General features: G+C 35.5%; 2 protein-coding genes across 2 annotated transcripts; both read left to right on the forward strand.

The window, feature by feature from the left end:
• The first annotated feature begins 2,154 nt into the window (after positions 1 to 2,154).
• On the forward strand, positions 2,155 to 4,985 carry LOC116121150 ((3S,6E)-nerolidol synthase 1-like). Its single transcript, XM_031407091.1, is given in 8 exon segments — positions 2,155 to 2,408; positions 2,506 to 2,585; positions 2,587 to 2,768; positions 2,871 to 3,246; positions 3,339 to 3,557; positions 3,643 to 3,781; positions 3,879 to 4,127; positions 4,431 to 4,985. Coding segments are annotated over 8 exon segments (1,764 nt in total). The 5' UTR covers positions 2,155 to 2,195; the 3' UTR covers positions 4,737 to 4,985.
• Positions 4,986 to 7,570: 2,585 nt separating this feature from the next.
• On the forward strand, positions 7,571 to 18,280 carry LOC116121132 (PH, RCC1 and FYVE domains-containing protein 1-like). Its single transcript, XM_031407066.1, has 5 exons — positions 7,571 to 7,936; positions 13,337 to 15,442; positions 16,643 to 16,789; positions 17,280 to 17,698; positions 17,868 to 18,280. The coding sequence occupies exons 1-5, from the start codon at positions 7,571 to 7,573 to the stop codon at positions 17,986 to 17,988; spliced, it is 3,159 nt and encodes a 1,052-aa protein (XP_031262926.1). The 3' UTR covers positions 17,989 to 18,280.
• Positions 18,281 to 23,028: the final 4,748 nt, after the last annotated feature.

Consider the following 23,028-nt stretch of genomic DNA (forward strand, 5'->3'; position numbering starts at 1 on the left):
TAATGTTGATATTGATTGTGATATGCTTTTAAGTGTTTAAGAATCAAACTGTGTTTTGTTCATAAGTTTGACAAAACACAAGATTATAAATGTTGTTTGTCAACTTATGAAATATGTGTACACATTATTATTGGTGATGTATAAGTTTGACAAAACACAAGATTAGGACTATAAACGAGTCGAGCCAGCTCGATAAAAGCTCGTTTAGAGCTCGGCTCGATAAGGCTCGGTTCAACTCGATTCGAACTCAGTTTGTTAACCGAGTCGGGTTCGAACACAGTAAAGCTTGGCTCGTGGGCTCGCGAGCTTGGCTCGGCTCGTGGGCTCGTGAGCCTGGCTCCACTCGGCTCGATTAAGCACTGTACACTTAATAGGGTATTTTTGTGATTTTTTAAACTATTAGGTATTAAACTGATATTTTTCAGTGAAAAAAGTTTTAAAAAATAATAGTTTCCCCCTCCAAAGTGCAAATTTGAAATAACACGATACACAAAACAAAGCGTCAATTACTCAATTTCAGTTCCCCATCCGAGTTGCCCTAAATCCCAAATCGCAATCAAAGACCCCTAAATCCCAAATCGCGAACTAGACACTCTGAAATTGGTAATCTCCTAGGAATGTTATTTGTATATATTCCGTACTGTTTTTTTATTTTGTAAGGTAATAGACATTTTGTAATGTTCAAAACTATCATGGTTAATTCAACATTGGATGTAAATATGAAATGCTGTACACAGGTAGATTGCTATAAAAAATGGGAACTTGGCTTGATCAAACCTGGATAAATGGTGGTTTGATCGAGCCTTATCGAGCTCGATAACGAGCTCGCGAGCCCTTATCGAGCTCGAGCTCGACAAGGCTCGTGAGCTCGATATCGAGCTGGCTCGAGCTCGACTCGAGCTCGACACTGTTGTAAACGAGCCGAGCTCGATAAGCCAAAAGCTCGACTCGGCTCGGCTCGTTTACACCCCTACACAAGATTATAAGTGTTGTTTGTCAACTTATGAAATATGTGTACACATTATTATTGGTGACATATGCACTTTCGGTTGTTAAGCACAATTTTAATTTTCTTTAATCGTCAAATAAAACAGCCAAAACATGTTTCAGGTTGCTCGTATACTATGTAGCTCAACGTGCATAACATGGTCATTAAGGGCCGTCTTAAGAACATTTGTGACCCTAGGCAAAAGTTACTTTGGGGCCTTCTAATAATATAAACATATATTAAAAAAATTATTTCAAATTTAATTTTCTTGTCTTTTGAGATGCAAAATCATTAGAATAGGTGGAGAGCAGATGCTGGAGAAGCGATGGGTGGTGAAATTGGTGATTTCCAATGCTAGGATTGACCGGAAAAGACTTAAGAAGTGACGGCCCAAAAGGTATCGGTGGTCGGTGATTAGCAGAATAAACAGAATAGGTATGATAGGGGTTTTGGTGAGAAGGCAGAGGGGAGGAAGATGGTGGTGTTGGGGAAAGCCAACGATGCCAAGTACACGCTGAAAAGGCCGAAAATGGCTGTCTCACGCAGTGGAGCTAGGTTGCGAGATTTATAAAAAAATGGCCAAATTGAGGGCTATCAAGGTTGGAAAAACACTTGGAAAACGATAAAGTGATGGTTCCGATCTATTTTGGTGAAAAATTCGACCGAAATTGGCTCTAAACGGTCGACGGCGGAAGAGGGGTGGAGATGATTTATGTGAATGTTAAATTTTGGGATTGAATTGGGGATGAGTAATTTGAAACAAATAAATGACCATTTTAGCCTTTCATTGTTAAAAGAAATTTAATGTGTTAATTTAAGGGTATAAATTAAAATATATGAAACTAGAGGTACAAACTTGCGATTTCGTCAAACTTTGGGTGGGAATATAATATATGTAAAAAGTTAATAATAAATTTAGGCTTTTTTTGTTTTTTTTTTTTAGGCCCCTTGGCTTAGATAAGAAATTATATACTTTTTTTATTTTCATAATATATTAAAAAAAATTTATAAAAAATTTGGGCCTTTTCGGCCTTATTTTTTTGGGGGCCCTAGGCAGGTCACCTGCCTAGCCCTTGAGCCGGCCCTGTCACTCATTTGTAGTGTAATGGAGATGAATCCTATAAAATTTGGATCACTTTTTCTTTCATATCCCCGAATATATTTCAATAGCTCAATAAATATTTTGGTAAATAATAAATATAAATCAATGGCTTTCTCTTCCCCAGCTTTTTCTTCTGTTCCCTCCTTTATTTCAATTGTCCCAGAAAAGTTTTCAGGAACAGGCAAGCCAAACCTTCTTGTACGTGGCTGTTTGTCAGCCAATTATGAAAAACAAAGCGTTTCCCTTGACAACGATACTGATTTCAGATCTAACCTCTTGAAACACTTGAAGTATCCAATCCGACAACCCAGCTTCGCTGTAAGTACATCTTTCTTGTTTTATTTTATTTTATTTTTTTGCCAAACCTTTAAGCTGTTACCAAAATTTAAAGCTGAATTATAATTTTTTCTTATAGGAAGACATTCATGTCGAACATGCGCGAAAACTGAAGGCATTTAAGCATATACTAAGCAGAGTAAGAAAAGATAGTTTTGAGATTGGCCATTATTGATGCTGTTCAACGCCTAGGAATTGATTACCACTTCCAGGAGGAGATTCAACAAATTATACGCAGGCAATATGTGATATCTGCCACTTACCCTTTTCAACATCATTATCTTCAAGAGATTCCTCTTCGCTTTCGACTGTTGAGACAAGAAGGTTACAATGTGCCTACCGGTGTGTACACTTGTTTTTTTTTTGGTTAACAGATACTCGTTACTAATTTTATTTTTTAGTTTGGCACTTGTTAATTTACTTCGTTTGGGTGTGATTATGCAGATATTTTTAACAAATTTATTAACAAGGACGGAAAGTTTGAACAGAGAGTAAGGGAAGACATCAATTCATTGATGGGTCTGTATGAAGCATCACAGCTTTGTATAGGAGGAGAAGATGTGCTTGATGAGGCTCGGCAACTTAGTTCCAAGCTTCTCAATCAATCGATGAGTTATCTTGACCCTTACCAAGCTAAGATTGTTAGAAATACATTGTTGTATCCCTATCACAGAAGCTCGGCAAGGTTCATGGCAAAAAACTTTTTTCTTAGCAATTTCCAAGGTGAAAATGAATGGATACATGTTTTTCAAGAACTAGCGAAAATGGATTTCAATTTGGTCCAATCCTTGCACCGAAGGGAAATTGTTCAAATATCTAAGTAAGTTTGATCTTGTTACTTGATTAATTATGCATTACCATATCAGATTTTACCACTCCAATTAATATGCATATAAACATGTGATATATTAGATGGTGGAAAGACCTCGGTTTGGCTAAGAAGTTGGAGTTTGCAAGAGAACAACCGCTTAAATGGTATATTTGGTCCATGGCCTGCCTCACGGATGCAAACTCGTCGTGGCAAAGAATTGAGCTTACAAAACCCATATCCTTCGTCTACATTATTGATGATATTTTTGATGTTTATGGGACACTTGATGAACTCACTATTTTTACAGAAATTGTTAACAGGTATGTATTTATCAATAGAGCGTAACTAATATTCTTTATTAATTACTTATCCCAATAATTTGATTTGCAAAACCAATGCTTGTAGATGGGATCATGCGGCTATTGATCAACTTCCAGACTACATGAAGATATGTTTTAAGGTTCTTGATGATATCACTAATGAAATCAGCTACAAGGTGTACAAGGAGCATGGTTTTAACCCTGTGCACTCACTAAGGAAAGCGGTGCGTATAAACAAATACCAAACTACCTAATTTATGCTTTTAATTTTTGAGAAAATTTAATCCTCTAATAGTTGCAAGATAATGTGGATTGCTACAGTGGTCCAGTTTGTGCAACGCATTTCTTGTTGAAGCAAAATGGTTTGCTTCTGAGAACGTGCCTAAGGCTGAAGAATACTTGAAAAATGGGATTATTAGTTCAGGGGTACACGTGGTACTCGTGCACATTTTCTTTCTTCTGGGTCAGAATGTAACAAAGGAAACTGTTGAACTTATTGACAATAATCCCGGAATAATATCATCCACCGCAACAATTCTTCGGCTTTGGGACGACTTGGGAAGTGCCAAGGTAACTTTGCAATGGAAAAGTCTAGATATTTACGTACTACTGTACTAGTCAATTTGCTGAATGGAAACCATAAAATATTAGAACATAATTAACAAACAAATAAAAATGCATTAATTGTACCTGACAATGACAAGTATTCGACCACGCTAAAGTGCCTGACACTATTATTGTCTATCACAGAAGTAGAGACGTTCATGATATGACAACTACATTAATAGATTCCATTCTAATAAGTGAATGATGTCCACTCGTTTTAAGCATTTGATAGAAGAATTATTAAGGTGTTAATTACATGAACTGCAGGATGAGAATCAGGAAGGTAAAGATGGATCATACGTTCATTACTACATGAAGGAACACCAAGGGTCTAGTGTACAAGCTGCTGAAGAACATGCTATGAGTAAGATTTCAGATGCATGGAAGTGCCTAAATAAAGAATGCCTCTCCCCGAACCCGTTTCCAGCTTCTTTCACAAGGGCGTCTCTTAATCTTGCAAGAATGGTTCCTTTGATGTACAGTTATGATGACAATCAACGCCTTCCAAGCCTCGAGGAGTACATTAAGGCCCTTCTCTTCGAAAATGAAGAACCTACTCGAGGAGTTTATTAGTTCTTGTTTTTGAGAGATTTTTTTTCTAGAGTAAACCAAGGAAAGAACATAACGTACGTTGTTTACAGGGTAATATGTAATCAAATTATCAGATGGGTTACTTAAATTTCACCCATGAGATTTGATAAAAATGAATATGCCCTTTAAATCAATAGAAATATGGGTAAATTAATGAATGAACATGATTTGATAAACTGAAGAGGCTACCAGATCTACCCCTGTGAAACTAAATTCCTTTTGGTTTCAAGAATACACAATATGCTCCTTGAATGATGGTTGCACTGTTAAGATAGAATTTAATTTTGTACGATAAAATAGTAACCAAAATGAGCTGGAAAAATTTTAAATAAAACCCTATTACAGAATATTAACATCTATTACAAATTAAAAAAAAATCATTTTATCTCTTCATTAAATCCATTTAATTTAATTAACTTTAAAGAACCAATTCTAATAATGTGATAAAGTAAATTATAATGCTTAGTATATATTTTATTTTAAATATCATTTCAAGAGTTTTTTTTAATTAAATTAAATCAAACAAAGCAAAATATCTCGAGATCTTTCTACGTCAACATCAAAGATAACTAGTGATTATAAGTGATGGACCAAATCACTACGAATCATTTCAAATATCCTCCCATCTTAACAAGCTGATTATCTAGGTTACTGTACCTAAAAGGATTTAGACATAAAAACAAGGAAATAAGGAGACGTATGATCATATGATATTTTATTATAAAGGATGATATTTTATTATAAAGGGTATTATATTAACAAAATAAAAAATTACCTTAAAGATAACTAAAAATATTTAGAAAATATATTTAGTTGGTTTGAACAAATTGGTGAATAATATGTTTGGTTGAGAGGATAAATGGGTGGGTATGTTATATAGATTACTAAATTGCCTTCCTTTTTAAATATTAATATAATAGTATTTTTTATTATTATGTTTTGAATAATTTTTTTTAACCCCCTACTTTTCAGATTTAGCAAAAACACCCTAGCAACCAAAAACGTTTTAAACTTGACAGAAACATCCCTACCCACCCCAAGCTACTGCCGGTAACTAGCCACCACTATCGATGGCCTCCAACAGTGCCATAGATTGGCCATGGCTGCAAAATGGCCAAGTCTTTGGCCATTTCCGTCGAAAAATGTCTCATCAGCACACAGTCGACCATATACAGTCGCCAAATATTTCTCACATAAATCCACCACATCATCTATGTCCGTTCGTATGCTGAATGGAAATATTGCCCCAACCACCCATATAGGAACCTTTTGTCTCAGTGACAAATCAATGCTTGATAATGTTTTTTTGTTCTCGCTTTTCATTTCAATCTTACTTTGGTATCCAAAGTATGCACCGATAATAGTTGTCTCTTGAAATTGCTTCCTAATATATGTGAATTTCAAGACCTTTCAACTGGGAAATTGATGGGCTTGGGTAGAGTTAATAATGTTTTATAGTACTAGACCCCTGATGGAGTTTATAATTCTTTGTCTTCTTGTATTACAAATAAATATGTTCATTGTAATACAAATATGAATAAAAAATCTCTTATTTTCCTTCAACGGTTGGGTCACAATGCATCTATTCCTCAAACAAAATGTCCAATGTGTCCCTTAGCAATACAATCAAGCATCACTTTCCCACACAACACATCTGCTGCTAAGTAAATTTTTGCCTTGATCCATATTGATATTTGGGGACCTTATCACACCCCTAACCATGATGGGTACCCTTTTTTCTTTACAATAGTAGATTATTTTTCCTGGGGAACATAGGTATTTTTAATGCAATCAAAAGCCCAAACCCTTACTCACATTAGGAATTTCATGTTAGTGGTAACCACACACTTTCATACATCTCTTCAAAGAGTCCAAATTAACAATGCCCATGAATTTTTCTAACCATCAATGTTCATCCCTTTTCCTATCCCTTGGAATACTTCACGAGAGTTCCTACACATATACTCCTCAACAAAATGGGGTAGTTGAGAGAAGACACATACACTTGCTAGAAGTAGCTCGAGCTCTTAAATACCAAGCCAACATTCCTATGAAATTTTGGAGCAAATATGTGATCACAGCTACCTACCTGATCAATCAGATGCCAACCCGAGTTCTTGGTGGTAAAACTCCCTATGAGATGTTATTTGGTAAAACACTCGACAACGATCATCTACATGTTGTTGGTTGCCTCAACTACTTTGCCATTACTGGGTCTTGTGATAAGTTTGGTCCTTGGGCTACATAGTGCATTTTTATGGGTTATCCAATGCTACAAAAGGGATACCGACTATATGATCCAAATGCAGACATATTTTTTATTTCTTGGGATGTGGCTTTTCATGAGAACAGTTTTCCTTTTATCAAGACTATTGATAGTTTGAGTTCTTCTGAGCAGCCGCCTATATTTTTGGAGGATGATTTCCCAACATATCCTTCCTTTACCATACAGCTAGCTATTGACATTAGTCCTCCATCAAAGGATCTGCTACCACCTCATAGTCCTATTTCTCATACTCCACAAGCAAAATCCACTTAGTCAACTAACACTCCATTAATAGCTCATTTAGAATCTCTTGTACCACCTCCAACACCTTCTTAATGGATTCACCTGTAGCACTCGACCGTTGATCTGGACATTAGACTACATTTGTTCCACAATATTGGCTTCATCAGGTACCCTTTATCCCACCTCAAATTATGTGAGTTATGATCGTCTCTCTCTTGCACACAAAGTCTGTGTCCACCAGATTTTTGTCGACCATGAACCCACTAGTTACTCTAATGTTGGTCAACACACTCAATGACAACAAGCTATGGCAGATGAATTTACTGCTCTAGCTCATAATCATACATGGGACTTGGTATCTTTACCACTGCATCTTAAACCCATTTGTTGCAAATGTGTCTACAAAATCAAATATCGTGCTAATGGTTCGATTGAATGCTACAAAGCTAGATTGGTCGCAAACGGCTTCACCCAACGAGAATGTTTTGATTATCAACAGACATTTTCACCTGTTGCCAAACATGTTACTATCCGAGCTTTTCTTTCAATGGCATCTATTCAAGATTGGTCTTTTCATCAAATGGATGTTCATAACACCTTTCTCCATGGTGATCTCCATGAAGAAATATATATGGATCTTCCTCCTAGTCTTCACAGACAGGGGAAGAATACAGTATGTCATCTGCGAAATCTCTCTATGATTTAAAACAAGCATCTCGACAATGGAATAAGAAATTCATAGAAGCACTTACAGGCATAGGTTTTGTCCAATCCAAACATGACTATGTCCTGTTCTCTTGGCGCAAAGGTTACTTATTCATTGCCCTCATCATTTATGTCGATGATATCTTAATCACAAGAAACAATGAAAAGGTTACCAAGACCCTAAAGGAGACTCTCAATAAGCATTTCTAAATAAAGGATCTAGGAGAGCCAAAATATTTTCTGGAAATTGAAATTGCTAGATCTCCTGCAGGCATCTCACTTAGTCAACGGAAGTATGTCCTAGAACTTGTATCAGATTTCTGGGCTATCAACATGCAAACCAAGTGTCATTCTGATCGAACAAAATACCAAGCTCACCACTTAGGAGCATGATAATTGTGCTTCAGAAAATGATCCACTATTGGAGGATCCATCACATTATCAAAGAGTGGTAGGGTGTCTCATTTACCTTACTATGACACGACCAGACATCAGTTATGCAGTTCATATTCTCAATTAGTTCAAGCATGGACCGAAACAATCTCACATGAATGTAGCAATGTAGGTTCTTAATTACTTGAAAGGTTGTCTTGGTCTTGGACTCTTTTTACCTCGGGAGGGAGGTCTAGATATCACTGCATTCTACAATTCTGATTGGGTCACCTCTCCAATGACAAGAAAATCTTTCAATAGGTTCCGTATAAAACTTGGTGGAGCATTAATCTTGTGGAAAACAAAGAGACAGTCGATAGTATCGTTTTCATCAGCAGAGGCTAAATAAAGAGCCATGGACAAGACTACATATGAGATCACCTGGATTCTAAGGCTACTAGGAGATTTGGAGATACAAGTAAAAAGACTAATTCACTTATACTATGATAACAAAGCTGCAAATGATATTGTTCTAAATCTATTGTTTCATGAGAGAACAAAACATATAGAGATCGATTGTCACTTTATGAGGGAGAAAATTCAAAAAGGGATAATCAAGACTCTACATATTCGTACTTTAGAAAAACAAGCAGATATCTTTACAAAACCATTATGCAGTAGATAGCACTTATATCTGCTTCACAAGCTTGGAGTTTATAACATATACAAACCACAAGCTTGAGGGGGAGTGATGGAATGCAGTAATCACATGTCACGCCCGCGGCCCCACACAGGAGTTCCTCGCGATGCCCACACAGGTACGTGACTCACTAGGTACTGTCCCCCCCCCCCCCCCCCCCCCCCCCCCCCCCCCCCCCCCCCCCCCCCCCCCCCCCCCCCCCCCCCCCCCCCCCCCCCCCCCCCCCCCCCCCCCCCCCCCCCCCCCCCCCCCCCCCCCCCCCCCCCCCCCCCCCCCCCCCCCCCCCAAGGGATTTCTTTCACCTCCTCCACCACTCGAACCCAAGACCAAGAGGCTATAGTCAATTAGCAAGCCCAATGGTACTCACCATGCTTCCCAATTGACTATAGCCCTATAGCCCCTTGGTCTTGGGTTCGAGTGGTGGGGGAGGCGAAAGAAATCCCTTAAGGTGGGGGGACAGTACCTAGTGAGTCACATACCTGTGTGGGCACCGCGAGGAACTCCTGTGTGGGGCCGCGGGCGTGACATCACATGAGTGATTATTGTGCTGAAATCATGCACTAATTGATCATGCTGAGATTATGCCTTGACTCCACTTTTTGTAATTATACATTCATTACAAGATTTTTTCCATTCTTGTACTTACATATTTTGTATAAATTGGACAGAATACATGTAAGAAATATAATATAGAAATACAAAAATTATTCTTCTCCTTTTCGTTCTCTCTTGGCATACTCTCGCATTTCCTTTTAGCCTCTGCCACTATTGCCTCTTTATCACATTTTGACAATTGGGTCATTTTGTTAAATTAGTAACATGTGTCAGCTCGATTGTTAGAACAAAACAAGTTAAGAAAAAAAAGTTGTTTTGCTTTATGTACAAGTAGAATAGGTTTTCTAGGCTAACTTTGGATCCCTTATATTAGGGTTCGTCTATAAGTTCATTTTCAAAAGTGATATTGAGTCATCGTCTTTCATATGAACATTATTCATATCTCATGTACCTGTGGATGAATAATTAAATAGTATGTGGTCAGTTGCAATGGTCACAAGTGGCCAAAACACAACCTAATCACAAGGGCCACAACACAGGTGACCAAGCCCACGCGTCCTTCACTATTGTGCTTCATGATACACGTATTTCTCTCTAACGGGGCAACTTCAATAATTTCGTCTTGAGTTTTTGAGCATTAGGTGAAGTTTATTGTGTTTTTTACGTTTAATTTGGAATAATGGGGGGGACTATGGCTCAAGTTTACGGCGTCACTAGGTGCTGATTTGTTGAACCATGTCGGCTATCCATGGGTGTAGTTTGTTGGTGTGAATTTTTGTAGTATAGGCTTTTTTTTTTTTTTTTTTTTTTTTTTTTTTTGGGGGTGGGTGTGTGTGTGTTTGTATTGGATTTGGAACGTGGTTCTATTTTTTTTAATATGGGATTTGAATTGTGTTTTTTTATTGGATTTGTAATGTCCTTTTTTTAGAGTTTTTTTTTTTTTTTTTTTGTGTTTTTATATTATTTTATTTAGTTAGGGTTTATTTCTCTATTCAAATAGAATAATACTTCAAACACCGAATTTTTTCACCGAAGGACGTGGCATCTAGTCAGACGCTGCAACATTAGAGAGAAAACACATATTCCTTGAATGAATAGTCGTTCAACAATTACGAACGCCCATCCATATTTGATGGACAACCGTTCATCACGAATAGAAGAGTGTCCACAGAAAGAACAATAGACTCTCGTCCATATTATATGGATGGGTGTCTATCTAGAATAGATACCCGTCCATAATTTAAATTATAAATTTATAAAATAACAAACATAGACGCTGTCCATCTTATATGGATGAGCATCCATATTCAATGGAAGGTCGTCCATTTATTGACATAAAAATATTTTTAAAAAATTTATTCAACTTGAAGATGCTGCTGGTGTCCATTTTCACACTTCACATCCTTCCTTTTAACTACACTTAGATATTATATTTTTTAATAAGAAAATAAAAGGATAATACAATACGTGTAAAGCAAATGCACTTATGTGAAAAGAAAGCTTTAGAATAAAGATACTATTTCCATGCACATTTCCCATAATCAACATGAGGCAACCATATATTATCCACATTCAGACACAAAACCAAAGAATTCTTCACGGTTTAAGACTTAATGTAGATATTAGAACCCATAATCAACATGAGGCAACCATATATTGTCCACATTCAGACAAAAGACGAAAGAATTCTTCACTGTTTAAGACTTAAAGTAGATATTTGAACCCACGTTCACATCTTTTCAATGATTTTACAGTATTCCTCACTCTTTCACCAACATTGAAAATGGACGTCTATCCATATAATATGGTTGGACATCCATCATTCTTCTTTTATAATTTAAATTATAGACGATAGTTCATTGTATATGGACGATCATCCGTATAAGATGGACGAGTGTCCATCATTTTGTGTTTATAATTTTATGAACGGACGACTATATAAGATGGACATCCATCCATTGTCCTTTTTGTAGACGTTTGTCCATTCATAATGAACGACTGTCCATCAAATATAGACAGATATTCGTAATTGTTAAATGACCGTTCATTCAAGGAATATATGTTTTCTCTTCAACGTGACAGTATCTAATTGAATGTCACGTCCTTCGGTACAAAAATTTAGTGTCGATAACATTATTGATTCAAATATTGTAGTTATAATAAGACAAAAAGATATTTAAGGGGTTAGTCTTTTAACATGATTTTTAGTAAGTGTTTAAAATGTGACCATGCACGAACGCTCAAGTAGAATGTGTTACTTTCCACAATGTAGGGATGAGTCATAATTGCACCAGATCTGTAAGAAGCCAAAATTTGCAGAAATTTCGACCTCATTAGGAACGATTTGTCAATTATCATAGGATATTTCAAACATATGTGACATCAAACAAGACAAGTAACAGGTCGGCAGTTCCACGGGATTACGACGTAGAATGTCTAGTTTATGGCCTAAATTTAAGGTTGATATCAACCAATGACCCAAAAGTTCACCTGCCGACCATTGTATGGGAAAGTCAATAATTAATCAAATGTTTTTAGGTGATTCAGAGAAAATTTTCCTAAATAATTGTACAACGTGTTTTTAGAAAACGAAAGTTAATAGTTAATCAAACATTTTCAGATGGCCCAGAGAAAAATTTTCCTAAACAATTGTACTTAATATTTGTAGTTATCAAAAATTAAAATTAAATTTAAATAAATCGGAATTAACATTAATAAAAACACGAAATTTCTCCAATGAGATTTTTTGATATTGGATCTATTGTTTTAATAGGCATAAAACCAGGTTTTTCTTCTATTAAAATGGGATTTACAAAGGATTACTTGACTGTGAGAGCTTTAAGATTGTGATTTCATAAACACATTAATTCGTAATTGTATAAAATCGATATTGATTAATTTTGTCATATTGAATATTTTGTTTTTTAACGGGTATAAAACAAAGTTTTTGTTTTATCAAGGAGGAACTTATAAGGGATTACTTGATTGTAAGAGTTTTGATGTTATAATTCCATAAACAAATTAATCAACAATTGTATGATAATGATATTGATTGATTTTTTATTTTTTATAACATTAAATATAAAGCTTTGAAGTAACAATATGGAAGAATAAGAATAATTGTTTTATTTTTTTGGTTACAATTACATCCTCACTTAAAATTGAAGATAGGGGTTAAAGAGGAAAACAGTAGAAGCTAAAAATCACTTCCCTTTGAAAACAAACAATCAATAATCACTCAAATATATTCAGATGGCCCATAGAAAATTTTCATAAATAATTGTACAATGTGTACGTTCAAAATTTTGTGTTCCAAATAGAATCTCAAAGTGTTTTTAGACTTCAAAAATGAAAAACGTATTCACAAAATTTTGTTTACCGAATACAATCTTGTTTGAGCTAAAATTGTAATACGCAAAATGTAATGGTCTTTTANATTTATTTATTTATTTATTTTTCAACAATTGAGTGTCACTGATCTGTATTTTCCTATAGTTGTTAAGGTAGACTGTCTGTGATTATCCATGTTAACTTGTTTCTTTTTTCTTTTTTCTTTTTTCCTGATTTCGGCAAAGAATATGAGATAATATCTTCTTCATGATTAATGAATATGACCAAGAATATATTAATTTTCTACTTCTGATTTTTGACCAAGAATATGGCATTTTATCTGGTCATGATTAAAGAAAATCTGCAACCTTACCCTTAAATTAATGTGGTTCATTATGTTTCATCTTGAAGGTACGCAGCTTATGTGGGAGTCCTTCCCTCTCACTTTCAGAAAGGTGTTTTTCTGATGGTTTATCATATTCTTCCAAAAGCTTTTATTCATCCGAATCAAGTTTATTACATGTGCAAAATGTGGTGAACATCTCAACTCCAAACTCTAACTTCACTGAAACAGACAATTTTGAGAAGTGGGCATCAAATTATACTGGCATAGAGTGCCTAAAGAATGAGTCTCAGAGGTTTGTAGCACCTACTTATGGGTCACCACTAATAGAAAAAGAAGATGTTCTGAAGGATGTCATGATCTGGGGGGAAGGAGTATTTGGAGGAATTATTGGTGGTGCCAGTGACTGTTCTGCCAGCCAAAATAAAATGGTGGTCGATGCTCTGTTGCCTAAATTGCTAGAATCAACCAAGATGTTAGATGTACAAAGTATAGCTTTGGGGGGTAAACATGCAGCCTTAGTTACGAAACAAGGGGAAATTTTTTGTTGGGGAGAGGGGAAAGGTGGAAGGCTTGGGCATAAAGTTAATGTGGATGTGAGCTACCCAAAGCTTGTTGAATCCCTGAATGGGGCAGTTGTACAGTATGTGTCATGTGGCGAATTTCAAACATGTGCTCGAACAAAATCTGGTGAACTGTATATTTGGGGTGACAATAATCATGGTGCTGATATGGTGGGTGAGATGGGAAGTAGAAGCCACTGGCTTCCACGTAAACTTTGTGGTCCTTTAGATTGTGTAACTATATCAAAAGTAGCATGTGGGGAGTGGCATACAGCAATTGTCTCCACCTCTGGGCAATTATTTACATATGGAGATGGAACTTTTGGGGTTCTTGGGCACGGGAATCTGCAAAATGTTTTCCAACCAAAAGAGGTTGAATCTCTAAGGGGTTTAAGGGTAAAATCTGTTGCATGTGGACCATGGCATACAGCTGCAATTGTGGAGATCATGACTGATCGTTACAAATCTGTTGCCATTGGTGGAAAACTGTTCACATGGGGTGATGGTGATAAAGGGAGGCTTGGACATGCTGATGGAGAGAGAAAGCTTTTACCAACATGCGTTGCACAACTTGTGGATTTTGATTTTGTTCAAGTTTCTTGTGGCAGAATGTTGACAGTTGGACTTACCAGTTCAGGCAAGGTTTATACAATGGGAAGTGCAGTGCATGGGCAGTTAGGGAACCCACAGGCCAAGGATAAGTCAATAACAGTTGTTGAGGAGAAGCTTAAAGAGGAGTTTGTTAAGGAGATCTCGTCAGGATCATATCATATTGCTGTCTTAACATCAGGAGGAAATGTTTACACATGGGGGAAGAATGCAAATGGACAGCTAGGGTTAGGTGATATTCAAGATAGAAACTCACCAGCTTTTGTTGAGGCTTTGCGTGATAGGAAGGTTGAGAGCATAGTTTGTGGATCTAGTCTAACTGCTGCAATTTGTTTACACAGATCTATCACTGTTAGTGATCAATCAGCCTGTAGTGGTTGTAAAATGCCTTTTGGGTTCAGGAGGAAGAAGCGTAACTGCTATAATTGTGGTCTTCTCTTTTGCAGTGTTTGTAGTGGGAAAAAGGTTACAAATGCATCACTGACACCAAATAAAGATAAGCCTTCTCGTGTCTGTGATACATGTTTCAACCATTTGCAGAAGGTCACACATTCAGGAAGATTACTAAAACTGGAAAATCGTAGTCCAAGGAGTCTAATGAACTCACAAGGGGTTTTGTCTGAAGAGAAAGATGAGAGGGGAGAAGTGACTCCTACAAGGGGTCAGTTATATTCAAGTAAACAGATTTGTGATGTAGAATGCAAACCTGGGGAACCAAGAACCTTGAAAACTCGAGGAGAAAGGCAGCAACACTTAGAATTGGTCTCTTCTTTGACTTCTGGATTACAAAGATGGGGGCAAGTTCCCTGCCCAGTCCTATTTGAAATGCACCGTGTTGATAATTCTCTGGCACTTGCTCCTCTTTCGAATAATCAGTTGTCTTCTCGCTCACCACTTTCTGCTGGATCAAATTCTAGTGTTCCTATTGCCTTTAAAGAAGACAAACTCTTGTCAGAATCAAACAAGACGCTCACTGACGAAGTTCAAAGGCTGAGAGCTGAGGTGATTGCTCCATTTGTGTTTCAGAGTTTTAAAGTTGATTGTTATTTGATTACACCTCGGTATTTGCTTGTATCATATCTGTTTCTTCTTTACTCCAGTTCATAGACACACAAAAAATGTAAAACATTGGCTTGAAGACACACTCAAAGGGTAGCAGTATCTTATATATGGTTTTGGCCATAGATTAGTACACTATAGCACATCCTTTTTGGTATTCTTGTGTTGCTCCTGGAATGTTTGTAACATCAAATTGGTACCTTGGCTGCCAAAATTTGCACTTTGTCTGCCTTCTATCTCCTTATAAACTACAACTTGATATACTACCTGTTTGAGAATCCTACATCGACTTAAACTTGGTTTGATATGCTTCCTATACCTGATATGCTTTGTGCCTTACGGCTTAAGTTTGTGGATTGGTTTTCTCAATCATGATATTGAAGCCTATAAATGCTACTCCATTTTGTGGACCTTCCCTTGTCTATTATCTGAATTGACTTGAATAGATTATTATAAAATTGACTTGAACATTGGACAGAGTATGAATTATACAACTGTGTTTAGTATTTTGGGAATACAGGTAAAATTTTATTGAATAGTAGCTTTCTTCTGAATGAACCACCAGGAGCTTTCCATATTTCTGTTTCTGCGAAGAAACTCTTACGAATTATTATTGCATACTGGGTCAAATTACTGCTAAAGTATACAAATAGAAGAAATCAACCACCACCTATTCTAAAATCTTCACTTGGTCTTCTGTTTTCTTTTCCTTATATGGAATTCAACCTTTGTGATGCTTTACTTTACCCCAAATTCTTTCGTTGTGTTTCATGCATTGGAATTTTATAATGATTTTCTTCGATTGGTAGATATAGGGTTAAAATTGCATTTTGTATCAGGGACACTTCATTATGTTTCAAGTATAAATACTAGTACACTGAACTCATTGGAATCTGCTAGGGGCCATGTCCTGAATGGTTTTCATGCTTACCAATTAGTATCTAATCATTGCTTAGCCAAAATGTTGAGTATTCGTAATTATTACATTATATGACGTCAAAATCAGTTTTTTGTTTTCTGAAATGCCCTATTTTTTCAGGTTGTTTTTAAGCTATATTTCATATTTTCTTGTTTATTTTTTGAATGCTTTTAAGTATAGTCTAGGGCATGCACTATTTCAACTAAAAGTCCTTTACTCAACAGGCTAGAAGTCTTGAAATGCAATGTCAAATTGGTGAACACAAGTTTCAAGATTGCCAAAGAAAAATTGAGGAGGCCTGGTCACTGGCGAGGGAGGAAGCTACAAAGTGTAAAGCAGCAAAGGAGATTATAAAAGCTTTGGCAGTAAGGGTAATTTTTCTTTTCTTGCTATTATGTGGGGGTGATGAAAAGACTTGTTCTTTGCAACTTGTGGAAAATTTACACTTCATCAGACTCGTGTTTTTAGTGATATTTTCTTTTAATCTGAACTTCAGATAACAATATTTTATGCCTTTTGATTCCATAAAATTCTTAAATAAGTAGACATTGTATAATCCATATTTATGTGAGGATGGGGTGCTTGGAGTCCATAGATGAAGTGGTATGTAAGAATGTGGTGGAAAAGTTCTTGCTAAAACATTAATATTGATCATATGCTAAGGGTTCATGAATGTGGCAAAGTTGCTAAAGGGTTATTAGGGATACAAATAACACAAATTTGAGAATTGGCAACAAAAAAAATTATAATTATAGTTTCTACGTTTGAAGACCAATAACCCAGTGATTATTGGAAATCAGTTTTTATATAATTCCATCCATACATGCTCAGCAGTCTTTGATATAAATCTTACTGGTGCAGCTTCACACTATGTCAGAAAAAGTCGCTGCTGGAAGAGAAGCCAAAGATGGGGTGGTTGCGGATCTTCCTCAAGTCACTACTGTGCAGAAAAATAGTACCAAGCTTGACGCCTCACATCCTATGTTTACTGCTACTAATATGCTTCCTGAAGTTAAATTACCGAAAGAAAGGAAAGTAGATAGTCTATGCAACTCTCCTATTGTGTTCTCTGATACTTTGAAATCAGTGTATGGGAGAGACTTTCACCATGACAACAGTTATAGATCAGTCGAAGATTCACATGTTGCAAAAACAGAACCTCAACAGAAGGGTACTAAGTCATCGAAGCCTGAATGGGTAGAACAGTGTGAACCTGGCATATACATCACATTTACAATTTTGCAAAGTGGGCAGAAGGGTTTAAAGCGCGTAAGATTTAGGTAATTTCCTATCAACTGATCGACCATATGTTTTGAAAGTTTTACTTTTTAGTTTTCTCAGTAGAAATTCTTGTGTAAATAGCCTTACCAGTGCATTATATATGTTACATGTATCAATTTGAATTAGAGTTGAATTGACAGTTGTTTCTCTTTCTTCTATGTTTTCTAGTCGGAAGCGATTCACGGAGAAGGAAGCGGAGCGATGGTGGGATGAGAATCAGGTTGTAGTGTACCAAAAGTATGGTATCGAGGAATACACAAATTCAAACCAAAATCAGATGAAGTGCTAATTTTTACACTAACTTATTAAGAGCTAATGTTTCCCTTCCTGAAGTGGACTCATAACCCCATGCACCTAAAACAAGAGCAGTGCAGGGGCTAGTTGAGTCTTCTTTTTCGGCTTGGCTCACTTATAACAACCAGGTGAATGATGTTGTTATATTTTTGAGAAAGCTTTTGGTGCATAAGATGGAATTTTCTTGTATTTAATTAGCAAGTATCTCACTCTCCTGCATTTGCTGCAGAAGTTTCTGTGCATATTAATCAATGTAAATGATTGGAAGACCTACTGATAAATTAAGAAGCTGTACTTCGATTTAAAATTTCAGGGTTCTTCATTATTACTTGTTATTAATTTTATATTGTTAATCATGGGACCAATGTCGTAATCTGGAAAATTTTAATTTCAGCCATTTCAAGCTAACGATGTGTCCAATGGTTCATGAAGAAGTGGACAATATGTACCCAGCTGCATGTGGATTGTTACAAATAGCTTTATACAACATAACAACTCAACTACCTTAATGACGCAATCATCGTTATGGCATTGTTGGGAGAAAGGAATAATCCTCCAAGTCCAGGAAGAAATCAAATTGGACTTAAAAAAGCATAAAGCATTTTTAAAGTAAGTTTTGGGCTTTTAAAGCTACAATTTGAGCTTAACAAAGAACGAAATAGCTTCCAAATTTCAACATACTAAGAGAACAACAATACAGGCCTAAGTCCACTTACAAATATACACGCACAGGTAATTCTATTTTTTTTTTTCAGGATTATGCTTAAATGGATTCATTTTAGTTTTAAACTTTTATGCAATAAATCTGTATAAATCTGTTTGAGCATCATCATGACAAGAATAGTATATGATGTCTTGGTTAGATGATAATAATAATAATAATAATTATTATTACTATTATTATTATTATTATTATTATTTGGTGTGTTTATTTTATTATTTTGGGTATAATTTTTCAAAAAGTTGAGTTGGGTAGTTATCATTACGAAGTAGGATTTGAAAATTAACAAATAAGTTTGTTAATTTACTAAATACTCCTACAATAAAATATTAAAAATTAACAAAAATATCTTCACCCACCTATTAAATACCGACAGTTGGCTATCACCGCTGGAGGGTGGCCGGAAGTCGTTGTAATGGTGCATGACCAGCTGAATCTGGCTAGTCGTGTAATACCTTGTATGGAATTTTAATAAATTTTATTTTGTTATTTTGGGGGTAAAGTATAAGAATTTGAAAGTTTTGGGAGAGTATATGTAATATCTGAAACAAGTGAGGACTAAATTGAAAATTTTTAGATATTTTGATGAACAGTAACCATTCAAAGAGAAGAAAAAGGGAGAAGAAGAAGGAAAACAGAGGAAAAAGAGAGACGAAAAAGGAGAGAAAGAAAAGAGAGAAAAGAAGAAGAAGAGAAAGAGAGGAAGAAGAAAAGAAAGAAGGGAGAGAAAGATGAATCCAAGAATAGAGAGAGAGAGAGAGAGGAGAGAAGAGGGTGGTAGAGGTTGCCGGAAAAGTGGCCACCGGCGAGCAAAACTCCGGTGATCGGAGAGTGGAGGAAGATCAAACATATGGGAGGTGAGTAAAACTTAAAATTTCCCTCTTTGATGAGTTTTAGTTCATTAGATTTGTGTTGGTTATAATTGAGTATAAGGACATGAGATTATACTAAAATGGGAAGATTGAATTTAATAATGTTATGTGGATTGAATACATATGTGTTTCCTAAATAAAATTTGGTTAAAGATATGATTTTGATATAAGGGTTTACTGTAAAAAAATGTAACCATCTGGAATTCCGAAAATTGTTTGTATGTTTCGGGTTTTTGTTTGAAGCTGAATTTTGGATATTGTTGTAGACTTCTTGACGAGTGTTTATAAATTTATTTCACTAAAAAACTCGAAGAATTGAATTTTATATGGATTTTTGAAGTTGCCTTGTGAATTCTGGAATTTTCGTTTCCTGCAGAACATTTATATTTAGAAAATGATTTGATGTATCTATTCTTATCAAAATTGAGTGATTTTAAGTTCTGTGAATCCTATATGTGTTTAGTTTAATTCTGCAGAGTTTCGTGAAGTTTAGATTAAAGGCTAAATTGTTACAAATTTTCCAAGTCAGTAACCTCAATTTTGGAAACAGTTGGCAGATTTGAATGAGTTGACATAAAATTGTGTTTTAAATAGTTATTAATTCTAGAATGACTTGAGAAAATTATTGAAATAACTTATGTGTCTCTAGAAGGCCCCATTAAAATTATGGCATAAATTGATAAATGAAATTTTTATGAAAAATCCGAGAGCGACCGATGTTTGGTTATGAGACAGTTTTGTTAAAGAAGAAGTTATATTAATCTTTTGGGGTGTGAAGTGTCCAATGATTTTAATATTGAGGTGTTACCTTAGGGGGACTTATGTATAGAGGATTTATTGGAATTTGTATATAGGGAGGCAAACGAGGGCATTGTTAGAGGATTTCAATCTTTTTCGACTTAAGGGTCGAGCTCTAAAATGGTGAATGGAAAAAAAATCTAAAACCCTAACTTTCATTTTAATAAAAGTTACCCTAAATGTTTATTTATGCTTGTTTATTGTTTTAAATTAACTAATATATTTGATTTCTTTATATAAATGAGCTTTATTGCAATGTTATTGTTGGAAATTGTTGATTGACATGAGAAAGATGAAATTTTGATGCTTTTGGGCAATAGTTTGAAAAAAAATGAAAATGGGTTGAATTTTTTAGATTTGAAAACATTTGAGAACTTGCATTTATATTTTTACGTTACATTAGATGTTATGAATTTTATTATATGCTTATGAGAAAAATGTTTTAAGAATAAGTATGAAATGTTAGTGGTTTTCAAACCACCTTAAGTAGTACCCATCTTCCTCATGATATTGATTTGATTCTACGCATGCGTATAATTTGATACTGCCGGCCCAAGTAGGTCGAAGGCCTGAGCGAGGCAGATATCGCTACACATGATTTGATATTGTTGGCCCAAGTGGGTCGAAGGCCCGAGTGAGTCAGATATCGTTACACATGATTTGATATTGTTGGCTCAAGTGGGTCGAAGGCCTGAGCGAGACATATATCACTACATATGATTTGGTTTGCCGACCCAAGTGAGTTGAAGGCCCGAGCGAGGCAGATATCGCTAGAGGATATGATTGTAGCCAGCTGAGTGATGCTTGGTCTCACTGGGTCGAAGGCTTGAGTAGTGACGATTCCACCTAGCATGATGGATTTAGTGGTTCAACTCGCGCGATGTTAGATCTTGCTGGGCTAGACGGATTACCCTTGGGTACTGGTTGGGTGAGAGTTTTCCATGTGATTGAGAATGGTTTGGAGATATATATCTAATATATATATATATATATATATATACACACACACACACACACATATATATGTGTATATATTATATACACATATATATGTATATATATGTAGTTATTAATATATATGTGTAGTTCTTTATTTCCCAAGAATTTTCATATAAAGATTATCAAAAAGCCTAGTTTTATGCTTTCTGTTTAACACATACAACACATTCTTGGTTTTTTATATTTGACAAAACTTTTTCAAAATGGTTTCAACAATGGTTCAATTTTTTCGGTTTAAATGAAAAAATTCTCCCACCTTCGGTTTGGGAAGGATATCAATTGTTTGCAAAAAAATTCAATAACAGTGAAGAACCTTTGCTAGCATTTTCCAACAATTTCTTAATTGCCTGGATAATGAGTTGGCAATTTCATATCACTACACCTCTTCCTCCAAAATTTAGAGAATTACGAAGAAATTTTTTTATTAAATGGTGGCCTAGCTTTTCCATCCAAAATGTTAGCCTACCAACAGTGCAAATATGGATATCTCAACACCCTCATCTATGTCAACCTCAACAACAAGCAACATTTCTGACGCAAAAATCAAAGTTTCTGGCTGAGTTGGCTCAATGCCAAACTACTGAAGAAATGGACAAAATTATTATGGCCATTAGATCTTCCACATCTCAAAAAGAAGATTTGGACAATACCAAGTCACCAAGTGATCAAGATGAAGATGACTATTTTGCAATATTCCAAAGTCAAATAGGACAATGACTCAGCACTGCCTTTATCACATGTGCAAAGCTTTCGGTGGATGTCCAAGACTTTTCAAGATTCTTCTTATCAACACACTTTTCAAGATCCTTATCAACAAGAAGATTTTCCCAGTTTCTCTTTATCACATGTCATCTGCAGAAAGAAAAATTGTCAAGATTCCCTGCAGAATTGAAGACTTTCAAGATTGCCCTTATCAATAATATTATTTTGTCGGCCAATATCAGAACAAGTCCTCAATTCAAGACACGTTTCCAAGACAGCTCATCACCTTATCAATAACTTTATCTTTTATTCTGTATTGTAATTATGAAGACAGATTCAAATGTTGTTCCCATATATGTTTCTATATATGTGTAAGGGCTATAAATTTTTACTCTCTCTAATTTTGCAGTCTATTTTTCATTCTGCTCTTGCCATCTAAGTGATACATATTTATACTACAAAAGTCCGGATTTCAACAATATTTGAATCCGTCTTCATAATTACAATACAAAATAAAAGAAAAAGTTGTTAAAAAAGTGATGAGCTGTCTTGGAAACGTGTCTTGAATTATTGAGGACCTGTTCTGATATTGGCCGACAAAATAATATTATTGATAAGGGAAATCTTGAAAGTCTTCAATTCTACAGGGAATCTTGACAATTTTGCTTTCTGCAGACAACATGTGATAAAGAGAAACTGGGAAAATCTTCTTGTTGATAAGGATCTTGAAAAGACACATACATAGGAACATATATGTGTCTTTGTTGTTGATATATATATAGTCTATTTCCAAGAACTGTGTTGCAGGATCATTAAAATCTTGAGGGATTTTTTTAGAGAAACATGAGCATTGATTTAATTACCATAATAGTTTTCAAAAAGAAGTTTTGCAATGAGAGACTTCAACATTTGTTATGAAAGATGGCTTATATTATAAAATGTG

This window comes from Pistacia vera, unplaced genomic scaffold (genome assembly GCF_008641045.1).
Source record: "Pistacia vera cultivar Batoury unplaced genomic scaffold, PisVer_v2 Contig968, whole genome shotgun sequence".
NCBI lineage: Eukaryota > Viridiplantae > Streptophyta > Magnoliopsida > Sapindales > Anacardiaceae > Pistacia > Pistacia vera.